The sequence below is a fragment of the Acanthaster planci genome, linkage group LG13 (assembly GCF_054643075.1).
Source record: "Acanthaster planci isolate LZ-2023a linkage group LG13, COTS_SCS, whole genome shotgun sequence".
In the NCBI taxonomy this organism is placed as follows: Eukaryota; Metazoa; Echinodermata; class Asteroidea; order Valvatida; family Acanthasteridae; genus Acanthaster; species Acanthaster planci.
The window spans coordinates 4625863-4644200 of NC_141789.1; the positions used below are offsets into that span (position 1 = coordinate 4625863).

At 44.2% G+C, this 18338-nt stretch overlaps 1 protein-coding gene across 7 annotated transcripts in view; it reads left to right on the top strand.

Annotated features, from left to right (window-relative positions):
• LOC110981281 (uncharacterized) overlaps positions 1 to 18257 on the top strand; it is a 28494-nt gene extending 10237 nt beyond the window's left edge. For all 7 annotated transcript variants that reach the window (XM_022238738.2, XM_022238736.2, XM_022238737.2 and 4 more), the window contains one exon: positions 1921 to 18257. In XM_022238738.2, coding sequence (XP_022094430.2) covers positions 1921 to 12999 — 11079 coding nt within the window. In that variant the 3' untranslated portion in view covers positions 13000 to 18257. The remainder of the gene's footprint in view (positions 1 to 1920) is intronic.
• Positions 18258 to 18338: the final 81 nt, after the last annotated feature.

Here is an 18338-nt window from a genome sequence, read left to right on the forward strand (position 1 = left end):
TTACATATTGCAACTCGGAGAATCTTCGCTGTGCGCTGAAACTCTGTGTGGTTTCCGTGTCGCATCCATTACCTGCTAAATGTGGCATAATACCTGAGTATTTCCTTGTCCGCCTTAGTTATTGCAAAAGTATTACTAGTTATGAGAAACAAAATGTGTTAAAACTTGGGGGGAAAATGACAGATGTCATACTTTGTTATCCAACTTCATGGAGTGACCCATATGCATGTACATACATGTACATGTGTGCGATGTACACTGTTCAGAGAAGCATATGTGAGGTCAAGGTGCAGATCAGTCTATAATTGTTTCCATTTCAGACATTGACATACATCTGAGCTAGTCTGAAGCACTGGACTTAAGAATGTAGATCCTAATCACAGAATCTTTTGTCCAGTGCCAGTGCAGGAAGCCTCTTAAATAACAGATATCTCTTGGTGTGCTATAAACCTGATAAGGCAAGATATCCACATTATGCATTGTGGTCCTGCCGCAGAGCGCTGGGCAGTTCTTCTCCCTCTCTGATCTACCCAGTGGATGCGGCACCATGCGACACAAAATGTCAGGCTGAAGCTCATTAAAAACTGCCTATTGTACCCCAACTCTATTGTTATGTAAATTGGGATGCTTCCCTCCTAAACCGTAAGACCTGCTACAAAGATTAGTGACTAACCTGGCATCGGGTGCCGAGAAAGTTGCATAGCAAAAAGAAGATTATCAAAACCTTGCTTGCAGGCGTGACCGACCGGCTGGTGGTCCGGACACGGCATGGCATGGCGCGGCGCAGGGCAGCGTCTAGTGACTGATATGATTGTTCAAATGTTGTCTTTTAAGCCGCCCGGAATATAGGCAGCAGGGACTTTTTAAGTGTGAGAATTAAAGTGTAAGCCGCCGTTTACATTCCAAAATTACGGTACGTACAGGCTAGGCCTGCATTATAGTAGATTCTTAAAGGTAAGCATGCAAGGACTTGCAGGTTCAGACAACATGTCCCCCAACAACTTTGGTGACCGTGACGATTCTTTTCCAAAACGGTGGGAGACCTAGACCTTTTTTGGTTGCTGTAAATACATGTAGAACATTTTGTGCAGAATTTTTCTCCAGCGAGGCAAATCAGTGACAGCATCCCGTTGTAGGCTATGTGTGTCATGAAATGCATTCAGCCGTAAACCATCGTTATGCATGTTTTCCTCCCGCTCTGCATGGCGCCGCACTTTATCGGACTGCAGGACGCGGCAGTGTATCTATATCCGGAGGACCGCTGGGCGCCAATAAAAATAATTTTGATGTCACGCCCAGAGTATCGATTTGGAGTAGCCAGCACTGTGCTTATGACATGGGAAGTAGTAAAAATGGGGAGTCTCATGGTATGAGCCTAGTGCTGGTTATTCCAAGCTAATATAGTTCCAGCAACACTGTCGTATATGCAAAAAATAATCTAATGAATCGTGATGTTTGAGATGCTTTATTCATGTGGTTTTTTCAAATTGTAAAAGTAGCACCCAAAGCATGTTTTTCACAAGGATTCTCAACTCCAATGGTATAAGGACATGGAACTCTGAATCGGCAAATATGATTTTACAAAAAAAAGGTCTTTCCTTTTTCTTTTTGAAAAAAAATTGCTTGCATTAGTTCATGTAGATCTAACAACATATAATATGCTACAAGACTGTTGGTTCTCAGTAGATTGACCTTTTAAGTCCCTACCTTATATTCTTTTTAATCTGTCATAGTCATGATGCACATGACTACAATATGCTTTGTGGCATCGATGAGGAGTATGCATTAACTATCCCAGCACACAGTGGGTGGTGCTAACTGGATTAATCTATCAGTTACATTTACAGTTGGTTTTTCACATCTAGAAGATGAATTTGAAATAATTTTTGATTGCTGTTTTCTTTTGCTTTTGCCCTACAGATCACCACAAATACTCTGCTCAGACAGCAATCCAAACATGACACAAACCCTCAGTTGGGCATTGACACTCAGAAAATGCCTGGTTCTCATCAGACGCACATAGTACCCTTGAGCAGATACATTGTTGGTCAAGGCACCAAGCATACACCGGCATCTGTTAGTGGTGCTTTTGGCACTTTGGTGACAAGCACTTCAAAGGAGAAACCTGTTCCAGCTGTACTGATAAGACAAGGAGGCCAGCCTGATAAACTTGTGCTTTATGCAAATACATCCATCGGGAGCAAGAGTCAGTGTAGCATTACCCAGAGGAATGAGTTGGTCAGTCGAACCAGTGAAGCAAAATGTGAGAAGATGTCAAGCTCAACCGTAAGCTGTAATGAGGAAACCATTGACAGGGGAGGAGACAGTAAGTCCTCTTCCTGTTTGAATCTCTCAACCTCAAACATTGTGGATGCAGAAGTGGCAAATCTCCAAGAAAAAGATCCAGTCAAATCAGTTCCACCAGTCACCAGTCAGCAGATTACCAAGACCTTGGATGAGCGCTTTTTAGGTCATTTGGGTCTGAGGAAAATTGACAAAGAGTGTCAACAAGGTGGTTCGAAAACAGAGAATGCTGCAAGCAAGAAAGATTCAGGCAAGGAGTACATTGGGATTGGAGTAGATCAGCAAGGAGGTGCTGGTGGAAGTATGTCAGGGGATGGCCAGAACTCCAAGGAAGATTCTGATCTACAGGTGAAGGGTTCATCAAGGCAAGCATCTCAACCAAAGGTTCTACCAGCCAGCCAACCACTGAAGGCTGTCTCCGATGTATCAAAGTTCTCCACAATTAAAGTGATCAGTCCCGTCGGTGAAAACAGCAGCCTAGCAGAGCTAGACATCTCTGGTATGAACAATGGGATCAGTAAAGATGGCCAGGGTGCTAGTATTCCAAGCAGTAATTCACTTTCAAATCCTGTGAAAAACTCGCCAATCTACATCAAGGTCAAACTGGAGGAGAAGGACGTTACAGTCATTTGTTGCCCTGTTGCACTGTTGCTGCAACACAAAGAGATCCTAGATGTGACTTTGCAGGCCAACGATCCAAACAGCTACTCCATCACATGCCGCAAATGTTCACATGTGGTCTCTGATCCCTACACCATGCTGCAGCACCTTAAAGTACAGCATCAGATTCAGGGGTGCCTGCAGAAGCTTCTGAATCTGAATAGTCAATACCTGAGCTGCATGAGCCAGCCATTGTGTGTAAACATTACTGGTGTATTGACTCTACCCGATGGTCTCTCCGACATGGAGCAAGGTATTATACGCTTTAACAGCATGGGCATCCCGAAACTGAGTTTTGTCTGTCGGCTCTGCCCACTGAGCTTCCACACTGCAAGGGGACTTTGTGCTCACCACCAGTATTTCATCAGGTCCAGGAGCCAACAAACCAGTGACAACTCTATGTGGTTCTGTAGACTGTGTCCTCGGCAGTTCCAGAGCTTTATGGACTACTATGCCCACCACAAATGGATGCGTGTGGCCAAAGAATTGTTTGTCAGCACAGACCAAGTCAACAAGAGGAAGAGGTTTGAAGTCATGAATGAGTCGGGAAAGGTGGTAGCTAGCATGGAAGTCCCAAAGACTCACAGCTTTGCTATCAAGCCATGGCCAGTAACTAACCCTGATTCCTGTGAGGACATCGGCTGGGGCCACAAACCAAGTCTAAATGACAGAGTCCCTCAAGGTAAAGTGGAGCCACTTATCCCAGAAGCTGATGATCAGGCATTTTACATAGATGCTGGGACTCCAGGACCCAGCACAATCACTCTGGTGTCAACTCCAGATGGGATTAGTTCTAAACAACCAGATGAAGCAGACAAAGGAAAAAGGATGACTCCCCCTCTTTTTCAGACCCTGGACAGTCTGTGTCGGAGGCTTGCCCAAAGAGTGGACACCTCAACCGGCTTGGACAAAGTGATCTCCGTAGGGGACAAGCAGATTGACGAAGACCACGAATATCTCTGTGGTATATGCCACAAAACCTTCCCTAGATTGCCTCAGATGCAAGGTCACATGGGAAGTCATGTCAGGAGGCGCCGGGCCAACAAGTATGCACCCCCTCCCCCTGTTGCTGTTGCCTCCTCCCCAGCTGACCCACCTAGTGTTGAGCGAGCCCCTACAGTTGAGCCTCTTGACGTGGAATATAAATGTGGTGTCTGTAGTGAGACCTTCCCCAAGCTGGACCAGATGGAGATCCACATGGAATGCCACAACAGGCCACATCAGACCACCCAACCACCAGTGAAGTCACCACCAATGAAGTCCCTGGACACCCCTTTTCTTGAGACTGTTAAGTTGATGTCACTGACTTGTGACATCTGCCACTGGAGCTTCCCTACAGAGCGTAAACTATGGGATCACAGGAGCACTCACGCTCAGAAGAAGACAGAAGAGACAGGGTCCAGCATGTCTTCAAGAGCCTCCGGAGGTATTCAAAGGAAGACCCTGTATGTCTGTGTGTACTGTAAAAAGTCATTTGCCAGAGAAGTGAATTTGAGGTTTCATTTGAAGAAGCACAGTACAGAGGTTGCTGATGAGTCCAGTCAGACAACTGGAAACGTCTTGACCAGTCCAGACATGCAGGCCCAGCATGCTTGTTCTGTTTGTGGCAGAGCATTTCGCTCACACAGGCAGCTTAGAAGTCACATGGTTTGGCATGCCAAATTCCATAAAGGAGCAGATAAACCGCCAGTCTCCCTTGTGGAAGCAGGTGGTGCTTCCAAGAAGTCACTTGTGTGCAACACCTGTGACAAAGTATGCTGCTCTGATTGGGAACTGCGACTTCACAAGAAGAAGCATGCCTCACCAAAGAGGTTGCTTGTCAGACACACCTTAGCCAATGAAGATTCAGACCCGGCAAAGAAAAGGACCCTCGCACAGCGGGCTTGCAATCTGAATAACAAGGAGGGAGTGTCAGATACAGCGGCGCCAGGAAGCAGTACACTGAGAAGGTCCACCAGACCAAGGAGAGAGGGCCTGTACAAGTACTTCTGCAGGAACTGTCGTAGTTATTTCCAATCAAGTCAGCAGTTTGCAAGACACATGGCTGTGCATACGAACATGGCTGGCCCAAGCCACAGGACATCCCCAGGCAGTCCTTCAAACAAAACCAGAGGTTCGGATAGTGGCCAAGTGCTGATGCAAAAGCAGAGTGATGGTGATGTAAGTGATGATTCAGGTGGTGGGATAGATATGAGTTGGTCACCATCGCCAAGTTCAGCCGATGAGCAACCCCCACCAATTGACAAACTTGGCTCAGACACCAGTGAAATACTTACAGATAAAAAGGTCAGTGAAGAAAATGAGAACTGTGTAACCACTGAAGATTCAGGTCCAGCAGTAGAGGATACAAGTCAGATATTGAAAGAGACTGCAGCTGATGAACAATCCCCACATACCAGTGCCAAACCAACTGAAAAACAAAACACAGATCCTGTTATGAGCTCCGCTGTTTGTAAAGGAGCAAGTGCTGAGATGAAGGAAAAAATACTCGCTTTGAATCAAGGTGAAGCAGCTGAGGAACAGTCCGTACCACTCTGCTCAGATTCAAAAGTTTGCGAGGATGTAGATGTACTAATGACTGCTGCAAATCAGGTGACAGGTTCAAACAAGTCTTCTGCAGGATCTGAAGGTCTCAAAATACTCTCGCAGAGCAAGAAACTATCTGCAGACTCCTCCATTTGGGATGGCATCATGCCTAATGTTGAGACACAGCCAAAAGCACCATCAATAGTGCTCTTGGAGGATTGCCAAGTAAAGAAACAAGACAGAGATCTGAAAACTCAAACCCAAACCACAGTTTATGAGAACTCCAGTTCAGTCATGGTGAGAGTGAGCCCTGAAGGAAGCAGAATTGCTCCCGATGAGCAGGCATCTGAGACTAATGAAGCCCATCTACAGACAGATGATCAATCTGGAAAGGAGCTCTCTACTGATGCCTCTTGTCAAAACACTGTGGATGACACTTCTAATACTGTGACACAAAAGAAAGACAAAGGAAGTGGACTAATTTCAACTGAAGAATGTTCAGCAAGCCCCTCATTCAATAAGGGGCATGTTGAGGCCACAGAAAGACCAGTGCAGAAAAACATTGGGGGCCACCCAGTACTTCCTGAAGACGTTGCTACAACAATGAAACAGACTGGTAATGATGTTGGATCAAGTGTAGCAGATCATGAAGATGTCAGTGCCATTGAAAGCCCATTAGATGATGACGGAAACTTGCACATACGTGAAGGTGAAATGTTGACAGAGAACCAGCAAGATCATGAGCTTGGTAAAGATTGTTACACATTGATGGTCATTGGATGTCGTGAAACCAAAGCTATACCTGATGAACTCCCCTCATTGAGCAATGAAGCACATCTTGTGCAGGATGCCTGCTCTGTGATGGTTGCAGAAAGTCAGGAAACATCACTAAGCATGCCTGATTTAACACCCTTTGTGACTAGTGATAAGCACCCATGTGAGGATTCCACTTCTGTGCTGGCAGCTGAAAGTCAAGAAACTAGTGTAAATGTACTTGACGTGTCATCTTCAATGAACAGTGAAGCACATCCAGGTGAGGATACCTGTACCATGATTATTGCTGAAAGTGAGGAAACCAGACAAAGTGTACCTGATACACTGTCCTCAGTGCCCGATAATGTGCTTCCAGATGAATATTCTAAACCTGTGATGGTTACTGAAAGTGAGGAAACCAGACAAAGTACACCTTCTGTACCACCCTCGATGCACAGTGACACAGACAAAGATTCCAACTCTGCGGCAATTACAGAAAGTTTGGAAATTATGCCAAAGTTACCACCTACACCACGTTCAGGGAGCACTGGCAGTCATCAAATTGTAGATTCCATCCCTGCGATAACTGAGAGTCAAGAAATTAAACCCGATGCACAACCCTCATTTACCTGTGATGAACTTCCAGGTGAGACAAACTCTGTGATGGTTGCTGAAAATCAAGAAACCAGACCAGCTGGAAATTATGCACCACCTTCACTGATTAATGGAACACATGATTCAAAGGATTGCAACACAGTGGTGGTAGCTGATAGTCAGGAATCAAAACCACTTATACCCAGTGCTCCCCCTGTAATAAGCAGTGATATACATCCACAAATGAGCTTAGGATCTTCTCATAGACACAATGATGAACCATGTACAAGTCCAACACAAGGAGGCAATTCTAGTGCCAAACTGGAGGCTATGACACAGGGCATATTTCAGCCTCCTAAGGTTCAGACAGGCCAACTACAGAATTCCACTGAACACAGACAGGAACAAGATGTTGAGCATCTGCAGAAGAGCAAGGCACAAACATCTGAACAGGATAATGAGTTTCCTGTGCCACAATCTGTAGTTATGGATGATTTGAGAGCAGTTCCAGAGCACACCAATCAGGTTACTACGTGCTGTGCCTTGGAGGAACAGTTCCTCCAGAGTGCAGTAGAACAGTTGCAGACCTTTGAAGAGAAGCAGGAGCGGGACATTGAAGGAACATTGAAAGTGCCGTCAACTGACGGTGACACATTTCAAACAAGCCAAATGACATCTCCAGGTCAAGGTGCTGAGGATACTACCTTGCCCCTTGTGGGTGTTGACGATTCTGATGCAGTTACGGTGGACAGCCCCATCACCCAAAATGTGTTCCCAGGGGGTGTTGAATCCCACTTTGGAATCGGTGAATCACCTACACCAGAGCAAGACAACAAATTGTCTGCTCACTCCACCCCTTGTGATGTTTCTGTGGATGTTGTTGGAGTGACTACAAATCAGAATTCAAATCCAGGGTCACCTGATGAAACTTCTGTGGAGGATGAAAATAGGCAGTCGCAAAACAGTGAACATCCAATGTGTGAAGAGACTGATGAACTTGTGCTGCAAATAGTGAATGTCAATTCAAATGCCTTGTCGAAGGAGGCGGAGAGTTCACCATTGCTGGAAAATCCTAAACGCCCAACAGACACTGGCAGGGCATTAGTACGCAAGCTGGAAGATGTTCAGCCTACTCAAGCTTCTGGAGATAGTGATGGAAAGACAGGAAAAGCAGTGCAGGAACCAAGACGGAATATCTTTGAAGTTTTGTTCCAAAAGAAAGCTATCATACCTGATCCAGTACCCATGTCTGCACCAAAAGTCTCTGCCCCGTCCCCATTTTTGGATGCTTCACCAGCTGCAGTTGAGCATACTACTGAGAAAGCAGGACCTAGTGAATCTTCAGCTGAAGACAGCGTCGAAATGGGGGTTACCAAAAATACCTTACGGTACACCTGTGACATATGTAATAAATCCTTTTCCAAGAAATTTCAACTCCGTGGCCACAAAGGAAAGCATGGCAAAGAGGGGATAGGACCTTACAGGAGTCAACAGGATGATAGTGGTGTAGAGGTGTGTGAAGATAAACCAGCGGGAAGTGTCATATCAGAAACCAGCAAAATTGACAAGGATGCTTCAACCAATAGTCTACCTAAGGAGGATTCAACAGAAGGAGGCACATCAGCACAGAGAAAGGGTGATCGTCCACTACACTCCACAGATTGTGTTGACTCGGAAGGAGAAGTGGTAGATGTTAGCCATCAAACGAGCCAGCCAACCAATTTAAGTCTTCCACAGTTAACCGAAGTTCCCGGTCAAAAGCCTGTGCATCCAAACCTCAGTGACAGTGCAACGTTGGTATTGACTGGTGAGACCCGGGAGGTTAGAGAGAAGACATCCTCTGCAGGAGCATCAGGGAGTGATGGAAGCCAGTTGCAGGACAGGGCATTTAATTTGCGTTCTACAGCTCGGTACAGTCTAGTAGACATGCACTGCGAAGCTCAGCAAGTGGATCAAAGTCAAATGACAAGGACCTCCTTCAAGTCTTCAGGAAAAGACAAAGGAAAGAAGCAGTTTTCTTGCCCTCATTGTGAGAAAACATATGCTCACGTTAACCAACTCAATGCTCACAAGAGGGTCCACATGGCCTCAAGTAAATCACACAGCTATGTCAAAGGCAGCTCAGATAATGCCATGAAAAGAAACGTTCGTAAAGTTTATAGATGCTCCATCTGCCATGCGACATTTTACAGTTACAAGAAGTTATGTGGTCACAAAGGTGCACACGTGGCACATAAGATGACAAAGTTCAGGAAATACAGCAACAGTGGTTCACAGGAACCAAATGGCCAAGAGTTCTTGGAAAGTAAGCCCAAAGTTTTGGAACCCAAAGGAACCAGTTCTGTCTTGGTAGAAGGTTCTGCAAAAAACTCTGGGAAGTTCACCTGCAAATTCTGCCCTGAAACATTTCAGTATGTGGCGCAGTTGAGAAATCATATTTTGGTGGGCCATCCAATGGCCAAGGGTAAGCTTTTTCTCCTGAAGCCATTCACCTGTGAACTGTGTGGCAAGGCCTTTACCAAGTCCAAGCAACGGCTACACCACATGAAGCTGCACGGAAGAAGGCGACGTCGCCGAGTCAAGAAGACCATGTCACTTCAAGACACTGACCATTCCTACTATAAAAAATTGCCTGCCAAGCATGGGAATGTTTTGGCTGAGGTAACTGGTACGGAAACTCTAAAAAAGGAGGCAACGGTCAACGTGAATAGTGCTCAGGACCCATCCATTCCTGATGTCAAAACCTCCCCAGAGAAAACCTTCAGCTGTCAGCTTTGTGAGAAATCCTTCAAATGTCAGCAACAGTTGGCTGGCCACATGAATATTCACAAACGGTATCCTTGTAAGTTGTGCACAGCTTCTTTTACTCTTGCGAGACAGCTGTGCGGTCACCTGAAGGTCCATGGAGGCTTAAGAAAAAGACCTTTTGAGGAAAACCAATCCTTGAATGTCCAAAACCAGAGCGGCACTTCACATGATTCCAGTTCTAGGCCCAGTACTCCTGTTCAGTTAAGCACAGCATCCCGACGAGTGACGAGGCACACAACAAACAGTCAAAGCAACGCTCTTCTAAAGAGGGTTATCAAGATCTTCCTTACTGGCAAGTCGAAAAGGAAGAAACACCAACCAGCACAAACTGGTAAATGGTTACAACCAAAACGCAGTCTTCAGCGTGCATTAATGAAACACAAGCTAGTTCGCATTCAGAACATAATTGGAATTTTAAGGAAGTCTATAATCTTAGAGATTGATGCCAATTCACACAGACTAGTTTATGAGTGTAAGGAATGCCAAAGGCTGTCCTATTGCCACAAAACCATCCTTTCTCATTACCTAGAGACACATTTGCAGTCTGCTGAAGGAATTGAGAAGGTGCCGGCATCAGCCATCTCTGGAAGGGAAGATACTGAGCCTGATCTCCATCAGCGTTTCCGGAATAAGTCTAAAATTGGATGCCCAATCTGCAAAGGCTCCTCTGGTTTCCAGTGTCACCTCCACAATGAAGATGACTTCATTGCGATCGATGCATTACTCGGACAGGATGAAGACCCTGAGGTGGTGGCATTTGAAAATCGCAGGGAAAGCTCCCCTAGCCGAAGTAAGCTGGTTCAGCCTTGTCAGGACAACACCAAAAGGCAGCCAGGAGATCCCTTCAGCTGCTCTCACTGTCCCTTCAAGGCCAAGTCCATGCAGAGCCTTATGGTCCACCAGCAGTTCCACTCAGAGAGGAAGGGAGATGTGCTTCCCCAAGGGGCTCCTTCCCGGGACTCTCCAGAGGGTGAGAAGTTGCTCAGCTGCCCGCTTTGCTCATTCAAAGTGAAAAATGTGTTTGGTCTGGCTGCCCATTCAAGGGTTCACAAGGGTAAAGGAAAAAAGAGAGCACTTGAAGATGAAGCCCAGAATCCAGCCTCAAGCTCATCATCCAGTCCCTCGCCAAGTCCCAAAGTCTCTTCTGAAAGCATCCAGACATCGGGTGACTATGTAAAGCAGAGGAAGAATGCCTATAACTGCCTTTTCTGCTCCAAGTATTTCCACACAGTAATATCGTACCGAAATCACATGAAAACACACGAGCATGTCTTCCAGTTTAAGTGCTCTGGATGTTCTCAGTCTTTCCTGACTGCTAGGATGTTGGAAGATCACATAAAGAGCACCCACTCAGTCAAACTCCCATATCACTGTAGTAAGTGCTCATTTTCATCAGCGTCATATCAGTCAGCACTCAGCCACATTCGTTCACATTCAACAGTTGTGGTAAACAGACAGCGCAAGGCAGATTGGTCAGACTACTTAAACGACGTTTTGAAGACTAGAGTACCTGAGGCTCCAAATAAAGTTTTGAAACAAAATGCGTCTTGGCCAGCCTTCTCAAAAGAGCATTGGTCAGCTTACTTAAATGCTGTCTTGCAGACAAGAGGACCTGAGGGGTCATCAGCTTCTCCGAATGGGAGTCCAACAAAAGATGCATTGCAGTCTTTAACCCTTGCCGGCCAGGGTAGGGAAGCACAGTTGCAAGACCAGGGAGGGAGTTCTTCAAGTGCATATAGGCAGAAGCCACACCAGGAGAAAAGCCAGACCACCTTGAATTTAAAACCTAAAGATCCTGGAATGAGGGCAGCAGAGGCTAAATCTGTTGTAGGTTCTGAGACACCCATTATACAGGATAGGCAAGTAAAGGATGGTCCTCAGTTGCTGTCAGATCCTCCTGATGAGTATTTTGCCTGTTCCCAGTGTAAGGACTTCCAGGCCTCTACCAAGGAAGACTGGGACAGCCACATTAACACTGTTCACAAAGGTGGCCTGGGCCCCAAAAAACTCAGATGCGTGATGTGCCAGTACACCACCACTAGCCAAGAGCGCTTGGAGCAACACATGCGACTTCACCGCCACCAGACCCTGCAGTGCAACTCCTGCAAGTACCGCACTCCACAGAGGCACCTCATGATTCGGCACGTCCAGACAGTACACAGGCAGCACAGGCCATTCAAGTGTAAGCTCTGCACCTACGCGACGGCCTATCGACACCACCTGCGACGGCATGCTGAGAAGCACAAGAACCCCAACTTCAAGTGTCGGTACCGCAAACTGTTGAAGAAGGGAGATTGGCACTCGGCTGAAGTTAGCAGCCGTGTGATATGCAGTGAGTGCGGGAGGGAGTTGCAAAACAAGAAGACCCTGCGCAACCACTACATCAAAGTTCATGGCAGGATCCCTGGAGGAAAGAGTCTGGCTGGCATTCCAAGATCCACCCAGGATGAAGAAGATAGTGGTGACATGTCAATTGGGACACGGAAACTGCCGTCTTACTCTGTCATTTGTGAGGACGTCCGACAGGCGCCTCTGGAGAAGTTGTACGAATGTTCAGTTTGCTCCTTGGAATTCAGGCGTCGCAGTGAGTTGAACCAGCACATGGCGCAGGGTCATGCAGAGACACAGGCCAGCCGTCCTTGCCAGTGTCCCCAGTGTGGGCTGGTGACAGGCAGCGGGCAGCTGCAGGCCCACATGCTGATACACCAGGAAGAGAACCTGCTCCAGTGTGAGGAGGAAAGCTGCAGTTTCAAGACGGCCGAAGCGGTTCACCTGCAGCGCCATCAGGCTAAGCATGCCGCTGAGCGGGATGTCTCCATCACCTGCCGCCTCTGTCAGGTCAAGTTCTCAGATGCTGACAGCCTGCAAATGCACAACCTTCAGGTTCACAGTGAGCAAATTAGCAGCATCAGTGCCCGGGCCCCCTTCATGTGCTCCCTCTGCCCTTTTGTCAGCCCCAACGAGAAGGACGCCAACCGCCACTTCAGGCTGCACAACTACAACCTGGCCTTCAAGTGCGAGTACTGCGTCTTTTCCACCTCCACCGCATCTGCCATCGCCACCCACCAGAAGATCCACAGGTACCCTCGGCGCAACATCGCAGCGACACTGCTGTCTAAGAAGGCCTCACAGCAGCGCCAGAAGATGCTAGCCAGCACCTCTGCCAAATCCGCAGACAGTCATAGCAGCCTAGTCACAGGCACAAGCCCAGAACGTCCTCGGCCCAAGCACGTCTTTGTCAGCAACAAAGGTAAAAAGCTGTATGAGTGCCGCTACTGCCAGAGGTTCTTTGATGTTGCCGAGGCATGGCAGCGGCATGAACTCCGACATATGGCCGAATGGCCTCAGTATTAACCCAGGCGCACATCCGCAGTGTCAAAGGAGGTACGTGGGAAAGTGGTATTGTATACAAAGAAGGGGGTGGCACAAGAAAAGCTGACTTTCCCATACTTTTAGAAACAAAAATGATTCCACTAAAAATTAAAGTTTTTACCTTTGACAAATCTGGACCGCCTCACCCAAAATTCTTCCTCCTTTTTTCATGGCCTGATGATGCACAGGCATTGAATCGTTTACATTGGTTTTACTCTTGAAAATCAGTTGTGCCTACCACACTGCCACCTCTTGTTATAAAGGTGCATGTGTACATTTGTGTTCCTTTTGTGTCTTAATTTCACTACATTTTTTAAAGAAAGCAGAGACCATTCCACTGGAATGTGGCATAGTTGTACACTGCATGTTTGCCACAGGGTGCTTGCTTTCAGTGAGCAATGTTAGATTCTGCATGGTTTTTCTGGCAGGTTTGTTGTCTTATTTGAGCATGAGCTATAAATGGAACATACAATTATAAAATGGAATAATGCATTATGCAGAAGAGTGTCAGTGTTTTGTTATTGGAGCAACTGAGGTTACTCTACTGAGGCTTTTGGCAAACTCAAGTTTCATCCTTTTTGTAGAAATGATAAAATATGATACGAGACACAGGTACAAGTATCGTAGGAGAGAGAATGTGAGAGAATGCCGTCATAATGAAATTGTTCATCTTCAAGATATGTAGGGCGTATTGAAGGCTGCAAGTAGTGACTGCAAACCCCTCTTGCACTCGGTTGGGGCAGTGGCAGTTAAAGACAGCAAAATTACACATGTAAATATTTGTTTGTGTTGTGATAAACCTCAGTAGCCATTTCGCTTATATTCAGGCTGCCCTGAGTGGTTGGTGTAATGGTGATTTGTGTATGGTATTACGTTAAGACTTAGCTATGAACCTGTACATAGTTTGATCCAAAAGGAAGCGGAGGTTGTCATTTTTTTGTTTGGGAAGTGGTTTATGATTGTTTTCTTTTAATGTACATGTTCACCTATGCCTTAATTTGGTCTCTGTTGTTATCAGAGTTACAGTGAATCTGATCAAAAAGGTTTGTGAAAAAGTGTTGGTAGTTGTTTTGGAAGTAAATTTCACTTGCACATGGTAGATTTGTTTTTTTCATTGAAGATTTAATACTTGGAATTGGAGTACCAATTTTAAGGTCAATTTAGCCTTCGTAGTAGTTAAGTGATGCCTTTTTTCCCCCATTTCTCCATTCTGGTAATTTCAAATATGTATGTATTTCACCTTTGTTAGTGGATGAACTGAAACATACACCAACATGGGATGTACAGTTGTTGAAAAGCAATGTGGTCAATATGTACATGTACTCCACACAGCATTGTTAATCCTAATGAACTCCCTAGGGTCCGTGTGTGAGAATTGAAATGGGAGAATTTTAGGCCTATGGGGGTTATGGACATGGAGTTTACATTGATCATGTACACTTTTGCCTTGTAAACATGCACAGCAAAGATGTGTGTGGTACTGTACATTGTTAAGTATGCACCATGTGTGCAAGTAAGTAAATGTTAAATAGCTGCTTGCTCTTGTTCTGCATTCTGAAGTAACTACTTGTACAATTTGCACAAAATTGAGGAAATTGGAAGCACAGTTTTGCAGTTCTAATCACGGTACAAGTCGTTGTAGGCACTGAAGGCGTTTGTGACTGGATGTCAAATTGTGAGGGCCCAATGGTGCAGGTGATTTCAGTGACCATGGAGGGATCTGGTTGTCGGTAGTCTTTGGCAGTCTCATTCATCCTTGGTTGGAATCCTTGGCGGATAGTTCTCTGTCCGCCATACATGTATATTTTTCAGAACATTGCAGAATTTGAGAGAGATGGACCCCATGCAATGTAAACTCTAAAAAGTTACATGAATTGTCGAAAATGTTCCCCATGACCAGTATTTTTTTATTATTTGCAGTTCTGTTCACAGTTTTGAACATATTTTTTGTTATTTTAAAATAGTTAATAAAGCACTTCAATAATTTTATGCTTACTTGAACTTTGTGTTGTTTTAGTGCGTAAATAGGATTGTAGTGTCTGGTTTTAGTACCTTCAAGTTTGTAGAAATCACAAAGTTTGTGACTGATAGTCAAGGTATGTGTAGTTTGCCTTATTTTATGTATTAAGGAATCTTTCAAAGCTTGTATTTGTGTCGCAGTAGCTGAAACTATGCAACATGTAAAGAAGAATGCAACACTGACCAACAAAAATAATGCATTGTTGATAGCAATACTGGCAATTCACAATATTGTGCCACCAAGAGTTGGCCAATCATAACGCGTGAAATTTGTCGACCCTCTCCAAACGCGCATTGGGTCGACAAATTTCGCAAATTGTGATTGGCCGTTGCAAACTCTTGAGGGCGCACTATTGTGAAACGGCCGTATTGCAATTACATGTATAGCGGTTGAAAAACTACTCTTTTATCATGTTGCACTCCCTATGATTTGTTCATGGTTGCATACTGTATTGAAAAAAGATGAACCACCGTTGTAAGATGATGTGTTTCTCTCTACCAAGCCTGTGTGCCTCTTGATACACTTTTTTGTAAATATCTTGGCGAGTTTCCTTGTCACTTTCTGTAAAATTTCTAAAGGGTGCCCTCTTCGAAATCATGTTGCTATGGCAACAAGGTCCTTGATAATTGTGTACACAGTTTGACCACCTTTAAATGTGTACACGTTGGAGAGTTTGGTTCAAGCAAACAGGTTAATGTCAATTTCTAGCTTCAGTGTTGTGGCAGTGAAGGTATTGAGATTGCCTTGCTACATGTGAATTGTTTCTGGGGATTTTGGAGTAATCCTTTTTTAAATTTAATTTGTTTTAGTTTGCATACATAATTTACAGATTTTGCAAAACATTTTATGCAACTATCTTTCCCACAAAACAGTACTCGGAATGTCTCAATTTTTGTATTAATGTATGTAAATAGCATGCACATGCAGATCAGGAGGAATTTCGGCTATGAATGCGCGATGTTTTCAGGATTTCTGTCCTCAAAAGTACTCAGATAGGCAGTATGTTACAGGCGCATAATGAAGCAAAAGAAATGTTCTAGAAATGTTTTGAAAAGTGGAAAAGGGAGGAAAAGTGCTTTTAAAAAGAAACATGAACTTATACTTTGGACACACTGATTTAATACACTGTCAGATCTGTCATTTTTCATGATTATATTTGCCAACTTGTTATAGCACAAGGTGTTTTGATAATGAGTAATGCTGCTAGAATTGTCATGAACTTTTGAGTACATGTATCAGCTGTGATACTGTTTATTAAAAAAAATAGTCATGAACTGTTTGCACCTCCTGTCATTTGGTAATTCTTACAGATTAAGGACTTGTTCCCATTTTGGAATGTTCACTTTTCATTTTACTCTGGCTTACTTTGCTTTGGTGTACCATGGGTGGACTGAGTATTTGGTTGTTCATAGCAATTTTGAAAAGTCAATCAAGTTCATAAACCGACATCAAAGGAGGGAATTCAGTAACTTCATTAATTCAGTGGCACTGCAGACCTTTCACAAGACCACTTCTTGAAAAATTTAAACACGGTGAAAGCACTGTTTTCCTAAACCTACTGGTAACTGATAATGTACTCTGAAGACATTAACTTCTGGAGACTGAATGGACAGAATGTGAAATTTGCACAAAGGAGGTTATTTATAATTTGAAAAATGCTTGTCCTGTTTTGCAAAATGTAAGTGTATGTAACAAAATACTCAGCAGCATAATTAATCTTTAGGCTTGTACTTTTTAAAAATATATTACTCATTCAAATGTCTAAGGTCTAAGTCAGCTTTTAAGAGCATTGGTGTAGAAAGAAAAATAGCTGTATAAAAATCATTGGCCTGTGTTTTTTGGGTTTTTTTTGCATCTTGGAGACTAAAAAACAGATTGGGAAAGTTTGTTTTCAAATCCTGTGTAGAAACAGATTTAATAGGATCTTAATGGTGGAAGTATCGTTGAGCATGTTTGTAGTGCAGAGTGTGGGGGAAACAAGTTGAAACAGTGGACCACCAAGTCTCATGCGTTGAGTTTGAGACTAACACTTTTCAAACTGTTCTCATGTCAGTCAGACAACGTCTTTCTGTAGTCCGAGTGTATCAAAAAGATGATGTTGGCTGTACTTTGCCTTGCATACAGTTCCAAGAAGCAGAGAGCACTTCGGTTGTGACTTGATGTGTCATAATCTACAGTGTCCATTTGCGATGACAGATCAAAGTACTGGATGCAATGAAGTTATGATGGGGTGTGTTTTTCAAAGAAACCTATTGTGAATCAGTTCCTTTTGGTGAGTGAAAGTACTTTGCTATTTGTGTCATTGCATGCCAATGAAATTATTGCGACTTCAAGTTTAACCATTTTTTTGGTGTGTGCCAAAGGGCCATCGGCACTCGCGCATTTGAGACAGTGTCCGCAGCTCTGAAATGATAAGCCTATCTGTATACATACAGACTTCTGTATACCCGTTGCTCTGCATGTGTACATTGCACGGTGTTGGTCAACGTCAACCTGTGTCAACTGTAGCGGTATCGCCGCTGTGCCGTGCATGGCATCATATGTGTTTCCATCATTCAAACCACAGGGGTCCTTTCTCCATGTTCAAACCTCGTCAACAGATTGTGAACCTAGAACAGTTTTTGTGAGGAAGATGTGGACTGAGGACCGAGTTGTGAGAACCGAGTTGTGAGAACTTCATATCAGTACATTGTTGTAGGTCTCCTCACTAACAAGGGCACAGCTCGTCCCCGCAATTATGAAACCTATTTGTACATGTTACATGAGATCTGATCAGATTATTTTGAGCATTGGTTAATGAATCAATTTTGCTTATTTGAGTTTCATATCCAGAGGCTGATTTTGTTTTACATACAGTGCATTAACAAAGCATTATTTTCAATTACACAATTTTTCTACTGAGAAAATAGCGGCTCCGATATTTGTATAAAGAATGAGCAAAAATGGTTCCACAGACTTTCTAAAAGACCAACCTGAATGTTTTCCTTTCAATTAACTTTAGCATATTACACTAAAAGGAATTTATTGCTTAGAGTGTGAATTCTGAAAGAATTTTCTCCAGCAGATACATATACTGGATCAGCCATTTTAGTTCTGCTTAATATGAAAAATACACTTAATTTGGAAGTAATATTACTCGACCATTTATATTTGTTGCATACCTGAATTGTTTACCAATTTTATGTTTGAGATAAGCACAATAAAATGTCTGGTAAATGCAGGTTAATTACTACATGTATACTCAATTGGCTGTCAGCTGTTGTGAACAGGTGTCGGCAGAATGCTTGAAGTCTCCTCCAAA